The 13894-nt window shown below is 26.7% G+C and overlaps 1 protein-coding gene across 12 annotated transcripts in view; it reads left to right on the forward strand.

Annotated features, from left to right (window-relative positions):
• The window catches only part of LOC126899727 (acetyl-CoA carboxylase), a 45994-nt gene that overhangs the window by 25383 nt on the left and 6717 nt on the right, over window positions 1-13894 (forward strand). For all 12 annotated transcript variants that reach the window (XM_050674857.1, XM_050674848.1, XM_050674849.1 and 9 more), the window contains 16 exons: window positions 4417-4531; window positions 4626-4755; window positions 4814-4932; window positions 5011-5191; window positions 5708-5910; window positions 6471-6680; window positions 6761-7094; window positions 7199-7361; window positions 7450-7546; window positions 7614-7771; window positions 8995-9161; window positions 9267-9478; window positions 9606-9959; window positions 11291-11430; window positions 11490-11659; window positions 13286-13524. In XM_050674857.1, coding sequence (XP_050530814.1) covers window positions 4417-4531; window positions 4626-4755; window positions 4814-4932; window positions 5011-5191; window positions 5708-5910; window positions 6471-6680; window positions 6761-7094; window positions 7199-7361; window positions 7450-7546; window positions 7614-7771; window positions 8995-9161; window positions 9267-9478; window positions 9606-9959; window positions 11291-11430; window positions 11490-11659; window positions 13286-13524 — 2992 coding nt within the window. The remainder of the gene's footprint in view (window positions 1-4416; window positions 4532-4625; window positions 4756-4813; window positions 4933-5010; window positions 5192-5707; window positions 5911-6470; window positions 6681-6760; window positions 7095-7198; window positions 7362-7449; window positions 7547-7613; window positions 7772-8994; window positions 9162-9266; window positions 9479-9605; window positions 9960-11290; window positions 11431-11489; window positions 11660-13285; window positions 13525-13894) is intronic.

Here is a 13894-nt window from a genome sequence, read left to right on the forward strand (position 1 = left end):
AATACCTTCTCCGCTTCGCATCGAAGCTAAAAACGTATGATACATTTGACACTACTGTATTATTTAAAAAAAAACTGGATAAATTTTATTTTGTAAATAATAGAGTGGGTTTTGTTGAATAAATCAATACAGAATTTAAATATTTATTTTCATAAAAACTTTAGTAGTAGTAGCTAGACAATTGAATTTTGCAATCAAAAACGTTCACGTTCATGAAAAATTAGAACTAAGTTCATTTTCTAAAATTTGAACGCTTCAGCGTATATAAAATATGTTATAAAAATGTATTGTAAAATGAAAAAATTCTTTCTCGTCACTGTTAAAGAATAGAATTATAAATATAAGATATATAATTATTTATATAAAATATTAGGTCCAAATGTCACTAACTGTTATAACGTACATTATTCATGCAGCGATTGCACTTATCAACTACACGCAGGTTATGGGCAGGGTTTGGAACATTCATCTAAAAAACTAATGCATTCTCATTCACATTCTTAATAATTGTCTTATAAAACATTTATATTGAACTAGCCAGTATATAATTAATGGCAAAAGCGCCTCCGCCCTCCTTAAATTTTAACCACTATATTAAATCTCTAAAATTCACTGACCCAACTCTAAAGTTTTAAATTATAAGCAAATGAAGGCTTGTATTTCAATGAATAATAAAAAATATTTTAATAAAACGAGTTTTCTCAGTGAGTCCTCCTAATAACCTCTGGCATAAAAAAATAAATTATTATTTAAAAAAAGTACAGAAGGGATCCAGTAAAGTGGAGTCAAGGCGTTCATTAGATTAGTATTGATTGATATCTGATATTGATTATAGTCACTGTCGCTTCATTGCATATTGGAAAATAATTTAACACGTCTACCAATAATTACTTGATTTTCAATTTTAGAGTTCAATTACTCATAGAAGACAATTCAATAGAACGCTTTTTGTTGTACATTAAATTAGCTATAATTTAATTTAGTTTTGAATGATATAGATGTCCCGTTGCTATGTAAAATTTTTCTAAATTCTTAACGAAAATTATAAGATTTTTGGCTTTAATGGTTATATAAAAAGTCGAATTTCAGCCAGGCAGACAAAACAGCTGCCTTGAGTACAAAATGTTGAGGAGCCATCTTGATAAGTCGAATAGTAATTTATCTTTCCAAATATATTCATGAAAATTTCTATGTTTAATATATCAACGAGAAATAATAGCTTATTTACGAGGAAATCACCAAGTCTGGATACCCTCCCTTTCATTGACCCAAAATGTTGGCATTTTGGGAAAGTAGATGGATGAAGCTCTTATATAAATTTCTGAATGTGGAGTTCTGAAAGATAAACGGACTCCTCTTATAGTAAATTTCTAAGTATACCATTGAAGAGAAGTACTGATTTGATAACTACCTAAGGGTCCTGAGACTCCAAGTCCGGCCTTATAAATATAAATATAAATTAAATTGGAGTAGTTGGATACAATTATTCTTTTTTTATCCTTAAGTACATTATATTAGCTTTAATTTAATGTAGATTGAATGAAGTAAAATTCGTGTATGTAGAAAGTTATTAATAATTGAAAGTATTGACGGGAGGTAAGAAGAGGTTTTGATATTTTTATCACTAGACATTTTTAGGCTTACTCCTCCTCCCGCCTATGTATAAAAGTGTTAATAACTTTTGAAATACNATAGAAAGTTATTAATAATTGAAAATATTAACGGTAGGTAAGAAGAGGTTTTTTGATATTTTTATCACTAGACATTTTTAGGCTTACTCCTCCTCCCGCCTATGTATAAAAGTGTTAATAACTTTTGAAATACCAGTCCAAAAGTTAAAAATCAGTTATTTACTTAACTAGATCATTACTCAATAAATAAGCTAGTTAAATATGTACATAGTCTTTGAAAAAACACATTATTATGTCTCTTTGTCTTAAGTCTAATGTATAATAGATGAATATGAAAAATGCTTTATGATTGATAAAATGAAAAAAACATGTACAAATATCGGTTTTTAAAACGAATTACGTTTTTTATGCTGAATTATAGTAATAATATTGATTACTTAAAATTCCCTAATTGTTATCTGAGTGCTTAATTATAAAAAATCATACATTTAAGTTATTATCCATTACTATCTGTGTTGTTGAGTTAAACTTTAAACCAATAGTAATTATCATATGAATAATAATTACTACCGTAACATAGCTATAAAATGGAGTTTTAATATTACTTAAAATAAAATAATTAAACCATAATTGATTTACATTTATACAAAGTTAAAAATATTTCGAAGGTTATCTTTTTGTTGTAATTTTCAATTATGATAGCCGTTGCCATTTGTGGTGTTTTCCTTTATTTTAGTGTATCAGAACTTAAGTTAGATTTTTACAAATAATTTCGGATACTCAATTTTCATTATTTTAATATTTTAACTATTAAACAATACATTGATTTAGGCAAGGTTTTTTCAAAAGGAGGCTAAAATCTTTTTTTCTTATCCATACTCTTACTAGAGCGGATGTCATACACTGTTAATAGTTATAAGACCAATGGAAAGTGCTAGAGCCCTTTTAGCCCTGCTCCCTTAGGTAATATTAAGTAATAATAATAATAAGGACATAATAAGTGGTAGCCGAAGTGTAAGAATTGATTTTCCCATTGCTGTGGTTTTTGAAAGTACATAAATGTATTGAATTAATATTAGAGAAACCATAATTAATTTATTAGTAGGGGGTATAATTGATGTTTATTAATTATAATAAATAATCTAAATAAAATAAAGTTAATATGCTTGAACACAGTTGTTGTGCAACTTACGTTTAGTTAAAAACAATTGCATATTTTGATATAGGCATATATCTACAGAATTAAATTTGAGTGGTGGCAATTTTTTAAAACAATTTTTTTTTAATGATTGTAATTATTATTTAATATCTTAATGACACTTGTTCTGTTTTTTTACTGTAAATATTTCATTTATATTTTAATGGTCATCACTAATTTTATTTCAATTTTCAATAACAGTACAAAAAATACGAATTTATCATTTTAATTGTTGTCTCTGGGGAATATTACATTTTACACTGGTAAAATAATTTTGAAAAATATTTTAAAATTTACCATACAATATTTTTTGAGTAGGGATGAATAATAATTTTGAAAAATTAGGCGACTTGTTCCTCCAAATTCCCAATAAAAGGTGGACATTTTTTAGAGATTTACTACCGCGTTGAATTTGTAAATAAACCTTTAGCTAAGCGGGAAAATGTAGATAATGAGAATATTCTAAGTTTATTTTTTCTGTTATTTATTGATATTTCCATCAAAAAATGAAAATTAAACCGAAACAAGAGAAATATTGACATTAAAAATAGTCTTAAAAGGATCATAGTTTTTCGATCAAAATAATACTTTGAATAAACTCAGAAAAACAACAATGCAATATGTTTATTAATATAACTATAATAATAATATTTATTTTTATTTTTTTGTAAAGTATTGTTAATTGTATTATTATTTTCAATTTATCGAAAATTGTCAAAACAAATAACAATACTGACATATAATTATGTCCCCCTTAAGCCTCTTAAGGGGGCCTTTCCCCCTTAAGTCATTTAAGGGGGAAATGCCCCTATTATCCCTCACAAGTACGTTATTGGTATTATTTAACGTATATACTAATAGATATGTTCATTTTAACGTGAAATTATAATATTTGTAAAATGTTATCATTTTGAACGTTGAATTCAATCCAAGATAAAACTATTGTGGAATTTTGAAGAATTATTATAACTGGTCTTTTATCAAATAAAACCATAAAATGCTGTTTAAATCTAAAACTCAGGTTTAAAATTAATGATATTTTTATATCTACTAATAAAAAATCACATTGTTGTATTGTTCATTCATTCAAGAACCACATATTTACGAATTTTTATTTAATTTCTATAACATTTTAGTGTTTATGATTCCTTGATCTCACAATTGTCTAGATGTTTAATCTGTATTAATTACATTTATTGATAATAATGTTACTTTAAAGGAATAAGGATTTTATAATTTAATAAATACTTATAAAGACTAAGATCATTGTATCACTTAATTACTGTTGGGCCTTTCTTATAAGCTTTTAAACAAACACTTTAAAGTCATTTTAATTAATTTGATACTTATATGTATTTCAACTTCAATAACTTGGAAATAATAGTTTTATTATTATTGAACGAAAGAAAAATGATTTAAAAAATTGGCGATGGTTAATAATAATATTATTTTACAACATATCTAATTATTTGATGATTTTTTTTGTATAATTTTTTTCTTATATTCTCACTCATACGAAAAAAATTTTTTTGCAAAATAATGTCAATTTACGTTATTAAAATATTTTTATTTTTTTATTTACTTTAGGCCTAGTATGTCACAAGGTACTGTCATTCATCAGAGACTTACAGAAAAAGATTTTAACATTAGCACTCCCGAAGAGTTTGTTAAACGTTTTAAAGGAACTCGTGTTATTAATAAGGTAGGTCAACTTATTTATACAATATTTAATTTAATTTTTAAATCATTGAATTGTTATTTAATATATTATATATAATTAATATTTACAATTTTAGGTTTTAATTGCTAACAATGGTATTGCTGCTGTTAAATGTATGAGATCTGTCCGTCGGTGGTCTTATGAAATGTTTAGAAATGAAAGAGCTGTTCGATTTGTTGTAATGGTTACACCTGAAGATCTTAAAGGTAAATTACTTGATTCAGAATTTTAAAAGATCAATTGTTAATTACATTTTTTTTTTAGCAAATGCTGAATACATTAAGATGGCAGACCATTATGTCCCAGTTCCTGGTGGTACAAATAATAACAATTATGCTAATGTAGAGCTGATTGTTAGCATAGCTATACGTTTTCAAGTTCAGGTGATTTTATTCTTTTTAATATTTTATACAATATTTCATTTAAAAGATTAGTGTATTAAATAAATGTATAATTTTTAGGCTGTTTGGGCTGGCTGGGGACATGCATCTGAAAATCCTGAACTCCCTAAATTGTTAGATAAAAACAAAATTGCTTTTATTGGACCACCAGAAAGAGCTATGTTTGCTCTTGGAGATAAAATTGCTTCTAGTATTGTTGCACAAACAGCAGAAATCCCCACATTACCATGGTCAGGTTCAAGTAAGTAAAATGTAAAAATTTCCTCTAAAAATATTATTAAATTTAAATGAGTTTTTATAAAAAAATTTAGAGAGTTATAAAATCAAAGTATTTATCAACATCATATTATATATTATATTATTATTACATAAATATTGACTGTCACTGTAATACCATTTAACAAAGTTTCAATTTGTTCAGGAGAGAGAACTAATTAAATATAAAAAATATAATTTATTAAGCATTAAGATAACATTATCATCTTAAAACTATAATTTTAAAGGAAGATAGTTTTTAAGATGAACAAAAGTATAACTTAACTTACAAAGGAATAATTTTAAAATTTATAACCCAACAATTTTTATTTTTTAAAAATGTGTTAAATACGGGGTATTATAGTAACAGTTGTAAGATGTGAATTAATACATTTTTAATTAAGTGTTTTTGCATATTTGAAGTTTTTTGAGTACTTATAAACATTTATTTTTTATTTAAGTTTATATTACTCTTAGTAATGTATCCTAATTCAATTTTCAGATGTGGTGGGTCATTATTCTGGTAAAAAAATTGAAATAGGACCGGAATTGTACAAAAAAGGATGTGTGTCAACAATTGAGGAAGGTTTATTATCAGCTGAAAAAATAGGATATCCAATTATGATTAAGGCTAGTGAAGGTGGTGGCGGAAAAGGTATAAGAAAAGTAGAAAATATTGAGGACTTTCCAGCTGCATTTAAACAGGTAAAAATAACTAGTTATAGTAATGAATCAAATTTTTATTTATTCTTGTTTATAATAAAAAATTCAAATTAAGAGTACTTAGATATTATTATCAGTTAATTACAACTATAACAATTGATTAATTACTTATTTTAATTCTTGATGTGTCTATTAGAGTGTACAGGTTGTGTAATACTTATAAAGTAATATTTTTTTATCAAACTTCTGTTATTTATTTAACTAAGATTTCTTATTAATTATGAAGCGGCGAGTGTCACTATTATTATCCATAGTTAAGTCCTGGTTGGTAGTATTTAATTTAAATATAAAGAAATATTACATTTAATTAAGACCAAAAAAAATATTATAGTAATGATCTATGAAGTGTTTATATATATATATATATATATATATATATATAACACTTAAAATGGTGTTAATATTGTGTTAAAATTACATATAATTTCATATTTAGTGAAATAAAGAAAAGTGTATATGTTAAGGCACCATTTAAATTAATTTTTGTTTTGTAGCTATATTTTTTTGGTACTTATTTTATGATTTATTTTGATAAATATTAGGTACAAGCTGAAGTTCCTGGATCTCCAATTTTCATCATGAAATTGGCCAAGTGTGCTAGGCATTTAGAAGTACAACTATTAGCCGATCAGTATGGTAATGCTATATCTTTGTTTGGACGTGATTGTTCTATCCAAAGAAGACATCAAAAAATTATTGAAGAAGCTCCTGCAGTCATTGCAGAACCCAGTGTTTTTGAAGAAATGGAGAAAGTAGTTTTTATTTTTTCATTTAAAATCAAGATTAACATTATCTGTATTTTGAAGAAAAAAAAATTATAATATTTTTTCAGGCAGCTGTTCGTATTGCTAAAATGGTTGGTTATGTGAGTGCTGGTACTGTGGAATATCTTTATGACACAGATGGAAACTATTACTTTTTGGAATTGAACCCTAGACTACAAGTTGAACACCCATGTACTGAAATGGTTTCTGATGTAAACTTACCAGCTGCTCAGTTACAAATTGCTATGGGACTACAACTTAATTGTATAAAAGATATTAGGTTGCTGTATGGCGAGTCAGCTTGGGGTGACAGTTATATAGATTTTGATTCACCAAGACACAAACCTCATCCATGGGGACACGTTATTGCAGCTCGTATTACTAGTGAAAATCCTGATGAAGGTAACTAAAAATAATACGAATCAACACATTTTAATTTTTAAAATAAAAAATACTATTTAAAAGTTAATTTTTCTTTTGTTGTTTAACAAAGTTTTTTTGTTTAGGATTTAAGCCTAGCTCTGGTACTGTCCAAGAACTTAATTTCCGTTCTTCTAAAAATGTATGGGGTTATTTCAGTGTTGCAGCGTCTGGAGGTTTGCATGAATTTGCTGATTCACAATTTGGTCATTGTTTTTCATGGGGTGAAAATCGAGAACAAGCTAGAGAGTACGTTAACATTTAAATTTAAATAAATATTTTCTTTTTATAACTATGTACTAATAGTTAGGAATAATTTGTGTATATTTTTTTATAGAAACCTTGTAATTGCTTTGAAAGAACTATCCATTCGAGGTGATTTCAGAACAACTGTTGAATACTTAATTACACTTCTTGAAACAGAATCTTTCCAAGTAAATTTTTAAATATAATTGTAGTGGTGATTTTAGTTTTAATTAATTTCATATATTTATGTTTTAGTCTAACACTATTGATACAGCCTGGTTAGATTTATTAATTGCAGAACGTGTACAATCTGAAAAACCAGATATTTTACTAGGTGTCATTTGTGGAGGACTTCATATTGCCGATCGCAAAATTACTGATGCATTCCAAAATTTCCAAAATTCTTTAGAGCGGTAAATTTTTATTTTTTTATATAGAAAAAGCCTTCGACTAATGAGATCATTGTCCAAATTTATTAATACTTACAATGGTAACATTAAATTTTATCTTTTATTTGTATTGACTTGATAAATTGTAAAGTTTTCATCATGTTATAAAGTCGGTATACAAAATTTTCTTGTAGCTCGAGGTTGTTATTTTCAGTATTTTATATTCCAACATAATAAGTTTGATTGAGTTTTCAGTTCCATATGTGGTGCAAGGGTAGAGATCTTTTCTTTGTGTTAGATGATTATGAGTGTAACAGGTGTGTCTGTTTCTGAAGTGAGTAAGGATAATATTGTCTCTTCTGCTGTTATTTATTATATGATTAGATCATTTTTTTTGTTTTATTTCTCTTAGTTTAATATTCTTTAATAGATTTCATTCTGTTTACCATTCATCCATTGCTTGTCTAATGAAATCCTTGTTGTGGTCATCCTTGCTGTAAGTGTTTAGGTATTCTAGAGTGATGTCATTTTCAGCTTTTTCTTAGCCTGTTATATCTGCATGTTGTGGTATTCAGGTGAGCTTATCTGTTGATTGTCGTGTGAAGTAAGTTTTTAATTTTGATAACAATTTCATTTTATAATTGTTATTTAAATGATACATGGATGTAATATTTTTAAATATTTTATTACATAAGAAAATAATGTATGTGTTTAGAAATATCTCCAATTTTCCAGGAGGTTTCATATTCAAATTAATTTTAAATAAGTCTAAATAATATTTTACTGGATGTATTATATTTATAGGTGTATCAGTTAATAACAAAAAAAAAATGTATCATTGTATGTACTTATAACAAATAAAAATAGATTGAGGATTGTTTGAAATGGAATAAACCAAAGTTTAATTATATATAAATTTATTTTAGCTTCGATGTGAAGCTGAGAATTTACTAATAATTTTATGACTAAAAGGAGAAATTATTGAATAATGTTAATTCAATTTTCAATGAACCAAGTCAGCTTAGTTTTTCTAATTATTATACCTTTATTATAATTAAAATTAGACTGGAAAAAATAATTATCTCTGAATTAATTATTTACCCCTGGAATTTTTGCTCATTTAAAGAGGAATATTATAACTCACCAATAAAACTATTATATTTTAAAAATAAAAATAATTTTCGATTAAAATTTTATGTATATAATTGATTTATATCTTATATAATTAAATTTAAAATTTGTTGCAGAGGTCAGGTTTTAAGCTCCAATACATTAGATCATCATGTTTCTGTTGAGTTGATAAATGAAGGATTCAAATATAAAGTTCATGTCACAAAATCTGGTCCTAATTCATATTTTCTAATTATGAATGGATCTTTTAAAGAAATTGAAGTTCACCGTCTTTCAGATGGAGGTATTTCTAAAATATTAAAATTAAAAAAAAATATTATGAAAGTGTCTTATCTTACATTATTTATACCTTATTATAATTTTCATTTGTTTTTCTTCTTTGATTCAGGGATTTTACTGTCTTTGGATGGATCTAGTTTTACTACTTATATGCGTGAAGAAGTTGATAGATACAGAATTGTTATTGGAAACCAAACTTGTGTCTTTGAAAAAGAAAATGACCCTTCATTATTACGTTCTCCTTCTGCTGGAAAATTGATAAGCTTCCTTGTTGAAGATGGTGGAGCAGTGAAAAAAGGAATAGCTTATGCTGAAATTGAGGTTACTATGACTAAATTATATCATATTTATTGAGCCCTGATTATAATATTATAGTCAAGGTTCGTTGTGTAATTTGCACATTATGCAAGAGTTAAAATAGAAAACAAATTTTTATAAAATTTATTAGGTTATGAAAATGGTTATGACATTAACAGCTACTGAGAATGGTCGTGTATTTTACAACAAACGTCCTGGTGCTGTTCTTGATGCTGGATCTTTAATTGCTACTCTTGAATTAGATGACCCAACTTTAGTTACCAAGGCTGTTGAATATAAAGGACAATTCCCAGAGCTTGACGGTACTTCACATATTTACGGTGATAGTTTGAACCACATTCACATAAGTTATAGAACAATGTTGGATAATATCCTTGCTGGGTACTGCTTACTAGAACCTTATCATTTGTGTCGATTAAGAGAAGTCATTGAAAAGTTTATGAATTCTCTACGTGATCCTAGTTTACCACTACTAGAGTTACAAGTAAGAAAATTAATAGAATAATTTACTTTGTTGCCTTTTTTTTTTTGTCCGGTACATCAATATTTTCGCTCCTACTGAGCTCATTTGATTCAATGGAGATAAAATATATTTATTTAAAGCTATCAGCACCATAATTTTGATAAATCCCACTCATTACCAGTAATAAAGAGAAATATACCAAAAAATTACAGTTATCATAAAACGTCAATGTTAAAATTTTTTGTTTTCAATTAATATTAAAATAACTTTTTGAAAATTGAACGAATTATTGCAAAATTTTGAATAATACTTTTAACATTTGTCTTGATGACGTTTTTTTTTTTTTTTTTTGAAAAATCAATCATTAACTTAGGTACTTTGAGGCTTAAAAATCATATCAAATTTTTTTTCTTTTTAATTTGTAATAATGCTTCAAAAAACTTGTCTTTTTTAATCCTACATCAAATTAAAGCTAATATAAAGTACTTTAAAATAAAAAAATAAATACTATCCTAAATCTCGATTTCAGAAGTTTTTGGGTATTAAAAGCAATTATCATTTAATCATTTATGATTAAAAAAAGAAAGATATATCAATATTTAGATGATTGTCTTCTTTGAGTAATAAGCCTATAAAACTATAATCATGTAATTTTTGGTGGATATAATAGTTATATTTAAATTGATCAATTTATTTGAATAATGCAAAGATCAAAATAAAATTTTCAATGGTAATATTTAAATCAAATACCTTACTTTCAACATACTTATTTTAAAATTCATTTATTTACCAAAGTACTGAGAGGGGGCATAATCATCATATCAAATTATTTTATTTTCAATTTTTGATAATGTTCCAAAAACCTATCTTCTTTGAACTTATATTAAGTTAAAGCTTATACAATTTACTTTAAAATAAAATAATATTATTCATTAAACTTGTCTTTAATGACTAATATTTATTGATATATAAACCATATAATTTTTGTAAAATTAGCCAATTATTTAATATTTTGCATAATTAAAATGCTTATACCATTATAAATTATTTCAAATTAAAGCTCATTTAATGTAATATATTAAGAAGAAAAAAGAAAAATGTTCTGGCGATACATCCTCTATGAGTAATCAAATACTTATGTTAAAGAGTATGTAATTTTTGATAGTTGTGGTCAATTTTTTTAATATTTTTCGAATATGTATCAAATTGTTTACGACAGCGATTTTAATCACTATCAGATTCATTCAACACTAATCTAAAAAATACTTCAACTGCACTTTACTGTATTTCTACTTTACTTTTATTACACTTTAAAAGGATTAAATAATTTTAATTTATTATAATTTTTTTAGGAAGTGATTTCTTCAATATCTGGTCGTATTCCTAAACCAGTTGATAAAAAAATTAAATCTTTAATGAAGCTTTATGAAAGAAATATTACCTCAGTACTTGCTCAATTTCCTAGTCAACAAATAGCTGCTGTCATCGATGGGTACTCATTTTTTTGTTAATTTTTTATATATTCTATTTTTAAACAAATTTTTCTTTTAGACATGCTGCTACACTTCAAAAACGTACAGACCGTGATAGTTTCTTTCAAACTACACAAGGTATTGTTCAATTAGTCCAAAGATACAGAAATGGAATACGTGGACGAATGAAGTCTGCGGTTCATGAATTGCTCAAACAATATTATGAAGTTGAAAGCCAGTTTCAGCATGGTAAAAAATGATAATGTTTTTAGTTAAAGCTATTTCTATCCTTCTTTTTTTCTTTTACTTCAACTACTGATACTATCTGTATCCTAAACTTCCACTTAAAACAGTCTACCACGTCATCTATACACACACCAACAGCCCTCATATCACTCCTAAATATAATTAACTACCTATTTTTCAAACTTCTTCTTTTTCTTCTTCCTCGACGTACATTTCCATAACTGTTCCTACATCTTCCAATTCCTCATTCCTTATAATGTGACCAAACCATTTAAGCCTACTTTCTCTTATTCACTATCGAAGCTAGTCCTATGCTTCCTCTTATATATTCACTTCTTTTTTCTATCTCTCATCATTTCACTCATCCATTTAAGTTTTCTCAACTCTTCTACACTTATTCTCTGCTTTACTTTCTTATCAACCCATCAAAATTCTATACAACATAGTTAGTCTCATTACAGTCTTATAGAACATACCTTTTAGACTAATTGGGATTCTTTTATCACACAAAACACCTGACACTTCTCTCCACTTGATTCATATGCATTTTATCCTATGTCTCAAATCCTCGCCAATACCACCGCTCTTTTGTACAAATGATCTTAAATATTTAAAACTTTCTGCTTCGCTTATCAGTCCTCGTTTAATCGCTCTCATGTTCTCTTCTACCATTTATATCTATTTTCTCTCATCTTATCCAAGATTGATGCTATATTTATACTCCCTCTTATATGGTCGTTCCTTATCTTCTTTAATCACTCATCCATATAAGCATTCTCATCACTGTTACATTCATTATTTGATCTATTCCTTGTCGACTAACCAACACTATGAACCATACAACTTAATCCTGTGTCTTACATCCTTGTCAATATCACCGTTCCTTAGTACAATTGATTCTATTGTGCCTTCAAACATATACTCTATTGCATCAAGCTGTATTTTCTTCTCCTTATACTTTTCTATTAGCTGTCTCACAGAAAATAACGGCTCTATTGTTGAATTTCTAGGCAAAAAACAAAACTGAATTTTAGTTACCGATATCTCGCTTATTATTCTCTTAACGTTTATCTTTTCCCATATCATCATACTTTGTGTCTTTATAATCTCCATGTTTCGGTATAAGTCCTTTGACTTTAAATACAGGTACCATAAAACTTTTCCTCCACTCTTTTGGCATCTTTCCTTTTATTAAGACTTTACTAAAAAGACCTCTCAACGACCTTATGCTTAGATAATTAATATTTTCCACACTTCCTTTAGGATTTCATCTGTCTCTACTGCTTTTTTCTTTGTCATCAATCTCACCAGCCTCCCACGCCTCCTTACTAAATAAATCTTATAGTCCTTTGTTCCATAAAATATTTCTTAAAGTATCTCTTGGGTACTCCTCATTTATCAATTTTTCATAATATGCTTTTCATCTCTTTTTCACATCCACATTTTTTTACACCATATATTTAAAAATCCCTTTGGGTCAATTTTCTATAACCTTTACCAATCTATAAATTGCTTTTACGCCTTTCTTTGTTCCTAACTTATCATACAACTCATCATACTTCTTACACTTTGCCTTACAGCAAAGTAGCTTAGTTAAAGCTACATTTTTATAAATAAAAATGATCACAGGAAGTTATGATAAGTGTGCAACTGCATTGCGAGATAGATACAAGGATGATATGGCTGCTGTAACATCTACTATTTTTTCACATACTCAAGTAGCAAAGAAGAACATGTTAGTTACCATGTTAATTGATCATTTATGGTCTAATGAACCTGGACTTACTGATGAACTTGCTGCTACCCTTAATGAGTTAACTTCATTAAATCGCAGTGAACATTCCAGAGTTGCCCTTAGAGCTCGTCAAGTAAATGTTCTATTATAAAATTTAATAAACAGTAAAAAATACAGCGTGATTCACTAGTTATACACAATATCTTCAAAAATATAAGAAAATATATAATTTCTCTTTCAGAAGTTAAAAGTATCCTATAAACTTTAATTAACACAAAATTATAATTCTAACTCCTCTCTTTCACCCCTTAAAATTATACCAAGTTTAATTGTTTTAAAATATTTAAATGTTAAACACTTTCATACATGTTTAACTAGCTTAAAAATAAGAAAATTATTTAACTTAAAAAATGACTCATCAATATTAACTTTTGAACCAGTATTTCGAAAGTTATTAACACTTATAAATAAAGGACAAAGATGAAGTGCGTGTCTATTTATTT

The sequence above is a fragment of the Daktulosphaira vitifoliae genome, unplaced genomic scaffold, assembly GCF_025091365.1.
Source record: "Daktulosphaira vitifoliae isolate Bord-2020 unplaced genomic scaffold, ASM2509136v1 Scaffold_2, whole genome shotgun sequence".
NCBI classification, from domain to species: Eukaryota; Metazoa; Arthropoda; class Insecta; order Hemiptera; family Phylloxeridae; genus Daktulosphaira; species Daktulosphaira vitifoliae.